The sequence below is a fragment of the Bufo bufo genome, chromosome 7 (assembly GCF_905171765.1).
Source record: "Bufo bufo chromosome 7, aBufBuf1.1, whole genome shotgun sequence".
NCBI lineage: Eukaryota > Metazoa > Chordata > Amphibia > Anura > Bufonidae > Bufo > Bufo bufo.
The window spans coordinates 107,398,244-107,412,465 of record NC_053395.1 but is presented as its reverse complement, the minus strand read 5'-3'; the positions used below and the strand labels follow the sequence as shown (position 1 = coordinate 107,412,465).

At 41.4% G+C, this 14,222-nt stretch overlaps 1 protein-coding gene across 1 annotated transcript in view; it reads right to left on the bottom strand.

Moving 5' to 3' along the window:
- Nucleotides 1-14,222, bottom strand: part of LOC121008604 (glutaminase kidney isoform, mitochondrial-like) — a 1,417,393-nt gene that overhangs the window by 116,659 nt on the left and 1,286,512 nt on the right. Inside the window, exon 17 of the mRNA XM_040441254.1 lies at nucleotides 6,817-6,880. Within this exon, the coding sequence (XP_040297188.1) occupies nucleotides 6,817-6,880 (64 nt within the window). The remainder of the gene's footprint in view (nucleotides 1-6,816; nucleotides 6,881-14,222) is intronic.

The window sequence follows — 14,222 nt, the reverse complement described above, 5'->3', positions numbered from 1 at the left end:
CGACTCTGGTGTAGATGACTAGATCACCCTATGGCACACTCAGGAGATAATCCCATCACATGTGTCTCCTCTCTCCCTTTTCATTCATTAAGATACTGGGGGAAAGGGGGGGGGGGTGTCTGTTTGCATGCTGTTTATTGTTGATTGATTTATGTTGTTAGACTTCTTGAACTGTATATATACTGAGTTGGTCTTCAATAAAGGCAGTTCCTGTTTTACGCTCAACATAGAGTCTCATCTCATGTGTGGTTGAAACAGCTATATTTACTCTGGGGATTTCTATCGTGATCATACTCCCCTGGAATTACAACACGGTTCTACCCACTGGAAGCTGGATCCTGGTCTTGGGCCCAGGGTGAGTTGAATACGGCGAGATCCCAACCAAGCTGCGGCGGTTGGTGGGCTCGGCAGTGCTTACGGTGTCAAGTGGAGTGCTTGGAGTCCTCGGGAAGCACTAGGAGCATCCATCAACGGAGGTACCCAGTTGGGGTGCCAGGAGATCCGTTACATTGGTGGCAGCAGCGGGATGGCGTCCTAGTGCAAGGAGAATCAGCTTGGAGACACCGTTCGTGGATTTACAAAGTTGAGGGCAACGCTAGTACCCGTACAACTCCCCTGGCTACAGCAGTATGGAATCAGCTAGTTCCCGAACAGCGTTCCACTACGAGGAGGAGGATGACCCGGACTGGAGAGATGCAGTCTGGAAAGGAGTCTGGCGCGAGGCCCTGGAGGACGTACAGCATCAGCAGCAGTTGCAGATGCGAGTGGTCCTGCGAATGCCCCTCCTGGGAGAGCAGCCCCTGGATGAGTGGGTGACAGAACTCGAGAGCCTGGTATGGAAGGAGCTTTGGTTAGACGATGCCTACGAGGCACTCTGGTGGTACTCGATTCGGCACTCCCCCTGGATGGCTTAGCACAACAGGCCCGAGGGTGAGGATTATGATGGCCCTGGCCTGTTGTTTGAGGCCTTCGCAGAACCAGAGTTCGGAGATGCTGGAGAGTCCCGGTTCTGGGATATGTATGACTACAGGGAGGCTATGCATGATTGGGCTACAGCGAGAGAGGCGAGACAAGATCTGGCATATCTAGTGGCAAGGGAGTGGGAGCTGGAGCAGGATTACCAATACCTTCTCAGATCAATTCAGCCCCAATATACACTGCAGGAGAGCTGGGTGGCAGTCTCAAACCTACAACCCTACAGCTGGGAAGACCCGACTGATGTATACCCTGCTTCACTTGCAGCTGCAGAGGTAAGGGACCTCAAAAGACTGTTCCTGGGAGGAGACCCAGTTGGCGGGTGGAGATGGGACTGAGGTCTCTCTACCAGCCCTTCAGGGATGCTGGGCAGCTGGCCCAGATCCACAACTACAGCCTTCAATAAAGGCAGTTCCTGTTTTACCCTCAACATAGAGTCTTATCTCATGTGTGGTGGAAACAGCTATATTTACTCTGGGGATTGCTATCGGTATTATACTCCCTTGGGATTACAACACGGTGCTACCCACTGGAAGCTGTATCCTGGTCTTGGGCCCAGGGTGAGTGGAAGACGGCTAGATCCCAACCAAGCTGTGGCAGTTCGTGGGGTCGTCAGTGCTTACGGTGTCAAGTGGAATGCTTGGAGTCCTCAGGAAGCACTAGGAGCATCCATCAACGGAGGTACCCAGTCGGGGTGCCAGGAGATCCGTTACAGGGGGGAGGGGGGAATGTATATTAAAACTTAACTTTTGATGGAAAACTCTTAAAAGAATATTGAACAAAAAAAACACACCACACTACGAAACATACAAAAGATGAGGGTTGCTAAAACAATATGCACCTCAATGCTGGTAATTATGCAGTAGCCGAACGGTAATGCATGTATTGATGTATGTAAAACTAATTACATGTAAATAAGTAAACTGAACGGTCTTATCGGATCCTGTAGTAAGCAATGGTGGAGGTTCGGTATTGGTCAGGGGGCCAACTGGTTCCGGTTGCAGATAGATGATCCAAGAGGAAGATATGGGGTCCAGGTGTACATGCAGTGGTGCCGTTCCTTGGTCACGATGTAACTATCCCTGATTAAACTCGAAAGAAAAAGTGAACGCACTATTACACCCTACCTATCTACACAGAGCACCCACCCCAAAAGGGGCAACCCCATCCAGAACCTGCCCCAATACACGGCCAAATCCTTAACGTAGTCCCCGAGACACGCTCTCGACTTGACACGTTTCTGTCGACTCTCTGTCACCAGACTCTTCAGGGGATATAATTCAGAGACTATTGGCTGTAAACCAAACTACATTGATACAAAACCAAATTCAAATAATCAATTGGGAAAAGTTGCACCAATTACCCACCTGTGGTGTACAAATGTGCAATAGACAGTGAGTTGTGCATCATGTCATACGGTCATGTGGGGAGGGACAGCCAGTAGAAGGGCAGGGCAGGGTGCACAGGTGGTGCTGTGTATCCAGGATACCAGGAGGCGTCCTGTTATCACGTCGGGAGCATGTCTTAGGGACTATGTTAGGGATTTGGCTGTGTATAGGGGCAGGTTCCGGACAGGGGTCGCCCCTTTCAGGGCGGGTGCTCTGTGTAGATAGGTAAGGTGCAATAGTGCTTTCCTCTTTCCTTTAGGGTTTAATCAGGGATAGTTACCTCCCGACCAAGCAATGCCACCACTGCACGTACACCTGGAACCCATATCTTGTTTTTGGATCATCTATATCCGGAACCCGTTGGCCCCCTGCCCAGTACCGGACCTACACCATTGCTTACTACAGGATCTAGTAAAACCGTTTGGCTTACTTATTTACTTGTAATTAGTCTCACATACATCAATGCATGCCTTACCGTTTGGCTACTACTAATTACCAGCATAATTTTTTAGCAACCCTCATTTTTGTATGTTTTGTAGTGTGGTGTGTTTTTTTGTTCAATATTCTTTTAAGAGTTTTCCATTAAAATTTCAGTTTTAATATACATCCCCCTGCCCCCAAGCTTTGGAGGTTATAATATATCTTAGCTGGGAATGATATCAGGTGCCATGAAAAAGTGGGCCTTTTGCGTTCTTCTTGTTCCATTTTAGGTTGTTATCGTAAAATGTTAAGGAAAGTGCTAACTTGTAATATCAGACAAGGATAGTGCTGTCAATGAAGCCTATATTTATTATTTCTATGTTATTTGCTATGTTCCATTGTGTCCCTGCTGTTCTGCTGAAAGGGTTCCTGTTGGCTTGTTTACTGGTCTCACATTTACAATGAAAGTTTCTCCTATGGGTAAACATGGCGCCCACTCTCAAATACAGTAAGAGCCATGGCCGGCAGGTCTCTGCTTGTTCTAACAGCAGAGACCTGCAGCTAATGACCGCAACTGGCAATAATGCCGATCGCAGTCATTAAAGCCTTAAGATGCCATGATCAAGTGTAATCACGGCACCTAAAAGCTCAGTGTGCGCTTCTGGGTCCTTACCGGCATTCCCTGAGGCTAATGGGGATGCTGGTAATTGACTTCAATATTGCTAGGTCTCTCTGAAGAGACCCAGGGTATTGGAGCTGCAATTCTTATGTTGGCCAGCACGTGGCAGGCCAACATAAGAGGTGAGAAATTCAGCTATTACCATGCTTCTCTATAGAATGTGGTAATATTGAAGAAAAAATAAATGAGTGAGTCTTGTAGCATCAAACACTGGATACAAAAACATTAAAAAAGTTCAAAAAAAGTAAAAAAGTTAAAAAAAAAAAATTTATGGAAAAAAACTATATAATTTTTTTTAAATATATACAGACTTAAATCCCCCTCTTTCCATAAAACAAAAAAAGAAATACATAAATAACAAAAAATATAAACATCATGGGCATCACCACATCCGAAAACGCCCTCTACAAATTAATATATTTTTCTAATATGGCAAATGGCATAACGGAAAAATGTATCAAAATGGCCGATTTGCCATTTTTTGCTTTGCTTCTCTTACACAAAAAAATGTAATAAAATGTGATCAAAAAATCACACATGCTCCAAAACTGTATCAATAAAAAGTACAGATCATCCTGCAAAAAACACAGCTCAGTAGACACATAACTATAAAAACGTTATGGGGGTCAGTATATGGTGATGTAAAAACTTACTTTTTTTAAAGTTTAATTTATTTTTACACTATTTAGACATAAAAACCTATACATACAGTACAGACCAAAAGTTTGGACACACCTTCTCATTCTAAGAGTTTTCTTTATTTTCATGACTATGAAAATTGTAGATTCACACTGAAGGCATCAAAACTATGAATTAACACATGTGGAATTATATACATAACAAACAAGTGTGAAACAACTGAAAATATGTCATATTCTAGGTTCTTCAAAGTAGCCACCTTTTGCTTTGATTACTGCTTTGCACACTCTTGGCATTCTCTTGATGAGCTTCAAGAGGTAGACCCCTGAAATGGTTTTCACTTCACAGGTGTGCCCTGTCAGGTTTAATAAGTGGTATTTCTTGCCTTATAAATGGGGTTGGGACCATCAGTGGCGTTGAGGAGAAGTCAGGTGGATACACAGCTGATAGTCCTACTGAATAGACTGTTAGAATTTGTATTATGGCAAGAAAAAAGCAGCTAAGTAAAGAAAAATGAGTGGCCATCATTACTTTAAGAAATGAAGGTCAGTCAGTCAGCCGAAAAATTGGGAAAACTTTGAAAGTAAGGGCTATTTGACCATGAAGGAGAGTGATGGGGTGCTGCGCCAGATGACCTGGCCTCAACAGTCCCCGGACCTGAACCCAATCGAGATGGTTTGGGGTAAGCTGGACCGCAGAGTGAAGGCAAAAGGGCCAACAAGTGCTAAGCATCTCTGGGAACTCCTTCAATACTGTTGGAAGACCATTTCAGGGGACTACCTCTTGAAGCTCATCAAGAGAATGCCAAGAGTGTGCAAAGCAGTAATCAAAGCAAAAGGTGGCTACTTTGAAGAACCTAGAATATGACATATTTTCAGTTGTTTCACACTTGTTTGTTATGTATATAATTCCACATGTGTTAATTCATAGTTTTGATGCCTTCATAGTCATGAAAATAAAGAAAACTCTTTGAATGAGAAGGTGTGTCCAAACTTTTGGTCTGTACTGTATGTGGTATTGTTGTAATCATACTGACCCAGAGAATGAAGGGCACAGGTCGGTTTTGCCGCAAACTGAACACCGTAGGGACGAAACCCGTAAAACAGTGGAGGAATTGCGTTCTTTTTTTTTCAATTACACCAAATTTTGAATTTTTTTTACCACTTCCCACTACATTGTATGTCATATTAAATGGTGGCATTAGAAAGTACAACTTGTCCACAAAAAATAAGCCCTCATATGGATACGTGAACAGAAAAATAAAGGTTATGGTTCCAGGAAGATGGGAAAGAAAAATGAAAATGCAAAAAATGAAAAAACCTCCAGTATCCTACATATTAGTAGGACAACAGCCAACAGTCCAATGTGTGTGGGAGCTCCTACCTCCTGACTTTCCTCAGAAAGATGATGACAGGGGAAAGAAGGATTGGACAAAGTAAATATTTTCTCTCAATCTTTTTGTTCTCCTAGAGGATAAGCTGCTGCCAGGGGTGTCTGGCAGTGGATTTCTCCCCTCTCCCCAATGAGTACACATACACGTTCAGCCAAATCAAATGTGTTTGTCTATGGGGAAGTCGGGAGTTGGCTGAACAATTGTTATGCTTAGAGATACTAAATATGTATGGCAGCTTTAACATTTAAGGCATCTTTAGACTGCCCAATGTAAAGGTGCTGCCGATTACCCAATGAACGAGCGTAACGCTTGTTTATCGGGTAATAAGGTTGTCTATACAAACACCCAAATAAATGTTTGCTGGCAACAGATTGTGCTGTCTAAACATCACTTTGCTGCCGGCAAACACTGATTCTGTATGAGGACAAGCAATGGCATTAGCGATTGCTTCTCCCCATGCTGTGGAGGAAATCCTTAACTGATGAGCAGGTGATTGTTGGGAAGGAACGATTCTTTCCTGACAACCATCTGCTCCACTGAGCAGTATAAAGGGATTTTTAGATAGTCTTAGTAACAGGGTAATTAAAAGAGCTGATTCCATTAGCACAAGCACCACTTTCTTGTTCAACAAATGAATATAAACCTCTGCACAACCCCTTTAAGCCAACTGCAAAGTTAATACCTAAGTATGCAAGATCCAAGTATCCAAATACAACAAGACAACAGAATAAGGAACAACATTTAGGATAGGGCCACATGGAGCATCTGAAGAGTGGTCAAAAACCAATGTGATTTTAAAGCAAATCAGTGCATTTTTCAACTGCATGCTTATGCAGGGTATTTTTTTAGGCTGCTTACTTGCAAAAAACTGTGCTTTAGCCAAAAAGTAACCAATACATGTGGCCTTAGGCTAGGGCTACATGGTTACATTTGTCGCACAATACTAAGTCGCATAATAAAAGGGGTACAACTACATTGTGTCATGTGTCGTGCGACATTTATTGTAATGATAGCCTATGGTTGTCGCACTGCGACAGTCACGCAAAAATCCAACTTGCACTGATTTTTTGTGACTGTCATGTTGCAGTCGCAGTACGACACCATAGACTATTATTACAATAAATGTTGCGCGATATTGGTGCGATACATGTCGCCTTGTAGCCCTAGCCTTATCTTTGAATAAGCTATGCTAACCAGAACGGTCCCAGCAATGTGTGGAAAATCTGAAGTGTATAGCATTCCAAAATTGACTTCAATAACACAGGAAAAATGGTACAAAATTATTAAAAATTCTTTCTTGGCAATAGTTAATGAAAACTCACCTGTCTTTTGGGAAAGGGTTAACTTTGCATGCCTCTAGAAGAAAACGCACAACTTCTACATGCCCTGAGATTTAAAAGAAAAGAAAAAAAACGTCAATATGTATGAATATGTATGTTTTTGCTTTCAATTAAAAGTGTGTTTGTCTTTACAAAGGTACGTATCATGATATTTGTAAACTACATTTTATGAAAGCATAAGCTTTAAATTCAGATGCTACTTTTAGAGTATGTATACAGAACTTGCATTTCATTTTCCTACAGTTCTGCAAAGTGCTGTGCTAGGCTTTCCTTTACCCAGGGCTAATATTCAGTATCCCCTTGCTAGTGTTGAGTGAATCGAAGTTAATTAAGTGGAATACGATCCGAATTTCAGTAATCTGAATTTCCTCATGCTTCATAGTAAATTAATCAGATTTTTTTTTAAATGGCTGCTGCATGTGTCAAGAAGCCCATGAACAAGGGATCACCCATAATGCCATGCAGCCAGCAAATCAGCATATAGCCAGCCCCTGTGATGTCACAGCCCTATAAAAAGCCTCATCCTGCCCGTCTCTGCCATTTTACAGTGAACTTAGGGAGAGAAGAGATAAGTGCCGGGGAAAGTGTTTTGCAAAGCTTTTAATAGTATAATCTGGGGAAAGGACAGTGTAGGGAGATCATAGAGAGAGTTTTCAGACACTGTACGGAGAGCATAGGGTGACCACAGCACAGTGCATGCTCTGTAAGCTGAAGGGATCCATAAGATACACTGCAGTTTGCATCAATCCCCTGTGTAGGGCACAGAGATATCTAATTGAACAGTGTCCATCTTGTTTACTAGATAAGCAATTCTATTACACCTTGGCTCCCAAATTGGGTTGAATAAGCTGTGTAATATAACTGTTATTGGGGTGCCCACCAAGTTTAATAGATAAGCCATTGTATTATGTATTGATTATCAAATTGGGGTAAATAACCTGTGTTATATAACTGTTATTGGGATGTCTACCTTGTTTCAAAGATAAACAATTCCATTTGGCCTTGTTTTTCATATTTGGGGTGAATATCCAGTGCAATATAACTGTTAGTGGGGTGCTCACTTTATTTAATAGATAACCAATTCCATTAGTCCTTGATTCTCATATTGAGGTAAATAATCTGTCTAATAGAACTGTTATTGGGGTGTGTCCACATTGTGTAATAAATAAGCAATTCCATTAGGCCTTGATTCTCATATTGGGATAAATAACCTTTGTAATATAACTATTACTGGGGTGCCCACCGAGTTTCATAGATAAGCAATTCCATTAGGCATTGATTCTCATATTAGGGTGAATCAACCGTGTAATACAGGGCTCGACAAAGCCCAGGCGCCAGGTCGCCACGGCGATCAGGAATTTTGTCCTGGCGCCTGGGTATTTTCCCTCACATGGCTGCACCCAGAAGGAGTTACCCGGGGGCGGAGAGCGGGGTGGACAGGGTGGCATCGGGGGAGCGGAGGAGGTAGGTAGGACGCAGTGGGTCCGCATCATGTGGGCGTTCCTTTTCCCTGACTGTAGTGCTGTCCAATCGCAGCGCAGCGAGAAGGAACGCCCAGGAGAGAAGCTGATTTCTCCTCCCCATTGCTCCGATAGTAATTAGCATATGGAGCAGGAGACAGTAATGGGGCACAGTGGGCAAATGGAGCGGCGCCCAGGAATAATAGTAAGTGCTGGGACATCTCTTGGCGCCGCTCTGTGTAGCCTGATACTTAAAGTCCGCACCCATATAAAACATAATACAGGAGGCAGGTGTCTGAGGGGTTAACTGCTGCTGATCTGCTGCCAGTACTCACCTCCTGTATTAAGGGTTAATTATCATTGGTGGAGCAGTGCGCCCCCCCCCACCCCATTAAAATCATTGGTGGCACAGTGCGCCCTCCCCTCTCAACCCCCCAGTATCAAAATCATTGGTGGCAGTGGCCACAGGGTCCCCTCCCCTTCTCATTGGTGGCGATGGCCACAGGGTCCCCTCCACCCCTCTTCATTGGTGGTGCAGTGGCAGCTTCTGATCGGAGCCCCAGCAGTGTAATCCTGGGGCTCCGATCAGTTACCATGGCAGCCAGGACGCTACTGAAGCTCCCTGCTGCTGTGTGCACAAAGCACAGGGCAGCAGGGAGAGTGTGAGGTCCAATTCACCCTAATAGAGCTCTATCAGGGTGAATAGGACAAGGGATGAAAAGATCCCAGGTTCTAGCCCCTAAGGGGAAAATAGTTATTAAATAAAAAGTGTAAATAAATAAATAAAGTAAGTTAAAAAACCCACCAAAATATTAAGTATAAATCACCCCCTTTCCCAATTTCACATATAAAATATATAAACAATAAATAAATAAACATATCACATATTGCCACGTCAGAAAAGTCCAAACTATTAAAATATAAAAAAAATCTATGCGTTTAACACCGGAACAGAAAAAAAAAAATAAAACTGCGCAATTCGCCATTTTTTGAAAATGCTTTTTTTGTAAATTTTTTTGCGTGGTATCGAATATCGCAAGAATTTTTTATAGTATCGAAATCGAATCAAAAATTTTGTATTGCAACAACTCTACTCTGTATACTGCCACTGTATATGTGTGTGCGGTTCTGTACACTGCCACTGTATATGTGTGTGCGATTCTGTACACTGTCGCTGTATATGTGTGTGTGCGGTTCTGTACACTGCCACTGTATATGTGTGTGCGGTTCTGTACACTGTCGCTGTATATGTGTGTGTGCGGTTCTGTACACTGCCACTGTATATGTGTGTGTGGTTCTGTACACTGCCGCTGTATATGTTGTTAATGCCCATGTTGTTTGGTTCTAGACTTCTTTATATGTTAATTTAAGAGGTGTTATTTTTGTCGCTGAAAATAAGGCTTTATAAGGTAAAAAAACAAAAAAACGGCTCCTAACTTTTTTAGCTGGCTCCTAGATTCCAAGGAAATTTGTCAAGCCCTGGTGTAATATAAATGCTATTGGGGTGTGCCCCTTGTGTAAAAGATAAGGAATTCTATTATGCCTTGATTCTCATATCGGGGTGAATAACCTGTGTAATATAACTGTTATTTGGGTGTCCACCTTGTGCAATAGATAAGCAATTCTATTACGCCTTCATTCTCATATCGGGGTGAACAACCTGTGTAATATAATTATAAGTGGGGTGCCCACCTTGTTTCATAGATAATTCAATTAGGCTTTCATTCTCATATTAGGGTGAATAACCTGTGTAATATAACAGTTTTTGGGGTGTCTACTTTGTTTCATAGATAAATAATTCTATTAGGCCTTGATTATCATATTGGTGTGAACAACCCGCGTAATATATAACGGTTATTGGGGTGTCCACCTTGTGTAATAAAAAAGCAATTCTATTACACCTTAAGTCTCATATTGGGGTGGACAACCTGTGTAATGTAACTGTTACTGCGGTGCCCACCTTGATTCATAGATAAACAATTCCATTAGGCCTTGATTCTCATATTGGAGTTAACAACTTGTTTAATATAATTGTTAGTGGGGTGCCCACCTTGTTTCATAGATATTTCAATTAGGCTTTCATTCTCTTATTGGGGTGAATAACCTGTCTAATAGAACTGGTATTGGGGTGTCTACCTTGTTTCATAAATTAAACCATTCCGTTAGGTCTTGATTCTCATATTGGGGTGAATAACCTGTATAAATTAACTATTATTTGGGTGTCCACCTTGTGTAATAGATAAGCAATTATATTACACTTTCATTCTCATATCTGGGTCCTGTGTAATATAACAGTTTTTTGTGGTGTCAACCTAGTAATTCTATTTAGGGTTGTTTCGATACCAAAATTTTTATTCGGTTTCGATACCATAAAAAAGTATTGCGATACTCGATACCATGCAAAAAAAACATAAAAACGCCAAAAAAAGCCGCGTGCATTTCGCATTTTATGGAATGTCCTGCCCATAATCAAACAGTCCTATCCTATTTTTGGGGGCCAAGGTGACAAAAAAAATGGCGAATCGCGCAGTAATAGTTTGGACTTTTCGGACGTGGCGATATGTAATATATTTATTTATTGTTTATAGATTTTATATGTAAAATTGGGAAAGGGGGTGATTTATACTTAATATTTTGGTGTGTTTCTTTTAAAACTTATATTTTTTTTTTTACTTTTTATTTACCGTAATAACTATTTACCCCCTTAGGGGCTAGAACCCGGGATCTTTTAATCCCTTGTCCTATTCACCCTAATAGAGCTCTATTATGGTGAATAGGACCTCACACTCTCCCTGCTGCTCTGTGCTCTGTGCACACAGCAGCAGGGAGCTGACTATTGCAGCCAGGGCTTCAGTAGCATCCTGGCTGCCATGGTGACCAATCGGAGCCCCAGGATTACACTGCTGGGGCTCCGATCAGAAGCTGCCACTAATGAGAGGAGGTGAGGGGACTCTGTGGCCACTGCTACCAATGATTTTAATACTGGGGGGCGCACTGTACCACCAATAACTTAATACAGGGGGGCAGGGGAGGGCGCACTGCGACACCAATGTTTTTAATACTGGGGGGGCGCACTGCGCCACCAATGATAATTAACGTTTAATACAAATACAGCCGGCGGCAGAAACACATTGCCGGCACCCGACCTCTATGACAGAGATCTGCGATCAGCGGCAGTTAACCCCTCAGGTGCGGCACCTCAGCGGTTAAATGCCGCGGATGCAGCACCCTGTCAGATGTCGGGTGCCGGCAATGTGTTTCTGCCGCCTGTATTTGTAATTTATTAAACGTTAGTTATCATTGGTGGCGCAGTGCACCCTCCAATCCTCTTTGTTCCCATTGGTGGCTGCAGCAGCACGGGGGGTGGGAAGACTGCTTCCTTCTCCCTGGGCTGCTGAGGGAACATGGCCGCACTGAGAGTAGCGCGATCCATGTTCTCTGATACTAGGCTGTGCAGTAGCTCAGCCTAGTATCGATAAAAGGCAAATCCCGGTATCATATTGATACCGGAACAAAATTATAGATTGGGTATAAAAAATTTGATATCCGAAACAACCCTAATTCTATTATGCCTTGATTCTCATATTGGGGTGAATAACCTGTGTAATATAACTCTTAGTGGGGTGCCCACCTTGTGTAATAGATAAGCCATTCTATTACACCTTGATTCTCATATTGGGGTGAATAACTTGTGTAATATAACTCTTAGTGGGGTGCAATTCTATTATGTCTTCATTCTGATATTGGGATGAATAACCTGTGTAATATAATTGTGATTGGGGTGTCTACCTTGTTTCATAAATAAACAATTTCATTAGATCTTGATTCTCATATTGGGGTGAATAACCTGTGTAATTTAACTATTATTGGGGTGTCCACCTTGTGTAATAGATAAGCAATTCTATTACACCTTCATTTTCATATTGGGGTGAATAAACTGTAATACAACTGTTATTGGGGTGTTTACCTTGTGTAATAGATAAGCAATTATATTACGCCTTCATTTTCATTTCAAGGGTGAAATAACCTGTGTAATATAACTGCTAGTGGGGTTCCCACTTTATTTCATAGATAAATAATTCCATTAGGCCTTGTCTCATATTTGGGTGAATATCCTGTGCAATATAACTGTTAGTGGGTGTCCACCTTATGTAATAGATAAGCAATTCCATTTGGCCTTCATTCTTCAAATTGGGGTGAATAACCTGTGTAATATAACTGTTATTGGGGTGTCTACCTTGTTTCATCAATATACAAATCCATTAGGCCTAGATTCTCCTTTTATGGTAAATAACCTGTGTAATATAACTGTTAGTGGGGCGCCCACCTTGTGTATTAGATAAGCAATTCTATTACGTCGTCATTCTCATATTGGGTTGAAGAACCTATGTAATATAACTGTTATTGGGGTGTCTACCTTGTTTCATCAATATACAATTCCATTAGGCCTTGATTCTCATCTTAGAGTGAATAACCTGTGCAATATAACTGTTAGTGGGGTGTCTACCTTTTTTCATCAATATACAATTCCATTAGGCCTTGATTCTCATCTTAGAGTGAATAACCTGTGCAATATAACTGTTAGTGGGGTGTCTACCTTTTTTCATCAATATACAATTCCATTAGGCCTAGATTCTCCTATTGGGGTAAATAAGCTGCGTAATATAACATTTAGTGGGGTGCCCACCTTTTTTCATAGATTAGCTATTCGATTAGGCCTTGATTCTCATATTGGAGTGAATAACCTGTGCAATATAACTGTTAGTGGGGTGTCTACCTTTTTTCATCAATATACATTTATAAATTATAAAGTAATTCTATTAAGTCTTCATTCACATATTGGGGTGAATAAACTGTGCAATATAACTTTTATTGGGGTGCCCACTTGATTTTTTAAATAAGCAATTCCATTAGGCCTTGATTCTCATATTGGGGTGAATAACCTGTGTAATAGAACTGTTAGTTGGGTATCCACCTATTTTCATAGAGAAGCAATTCTATTAAGTCTTCATTCTCATATTGGAGTGAATAACCTGTGTAATATAACTGTTATTGGGGTCCCCATCTTGTTTCATAGATGAGGTAAGCAATTTCATTAGGCCTTGATTCTCAAATTGGGGTGAATACCCTGTGTAGTAAAACTGTTAGTGGGGTGTTCATCTTGTGTTATAGATAAACAATTCTATTACGCCTTCATTATCATATTGGGGTGAATAACCTGTGTAATATACCTGTTATTCATAAATAAACAATTCCGTTAGGCCTTGATTCTCATATTGGGGTGAATAACTTGTGTAATATAACTCTTAGTGGGGTGCAATTCTATTATGTCTTCATTCTGATATTGGGGTGAATAACCTGTGTAATATAATTGTGATTGGGGTGTCTACCTTGTTTCATAAATAAACAATTCCATTAGATCTTGATTCTCATATTGGGGTGAATAACCTGTGTAATTTAACTATTATTGGGGTGTCCACCTTGTGTAATAGATAAGCAATTCTATTACACCTTCATTTTCATATTGGGGTGAATAAACTGTAATACAACTGTTATTGGGGTGTTTACCTTGTGTAATAGATAAGCAATTCTATTACGCCTTCATTTTCATTTCAAGGGTGAAATAACCTGTGTAATATAACTGCTAGTGGGGTTCCCACTTTATTTCATAGATAAATAATTCCATTAGGCCTTGAGTCTCATATTTGGGTGAATAACCTGTGCAATATAACTGTTAGTGGGTGTCCACCTTATGTAATAGATAAGCAATTCCATTTGGCCTTCATTCTTCAAATTGGGGTGAATAACCTGTGTAATATAACTGTTATTGGGGTGTCTACCTTGTTTCATCAATATACAAATCCATTAGGCCTAGATTCTCCTATTATGGTAAATAACCTGTGTAATATAACTGTTAGTGGGGCGCCC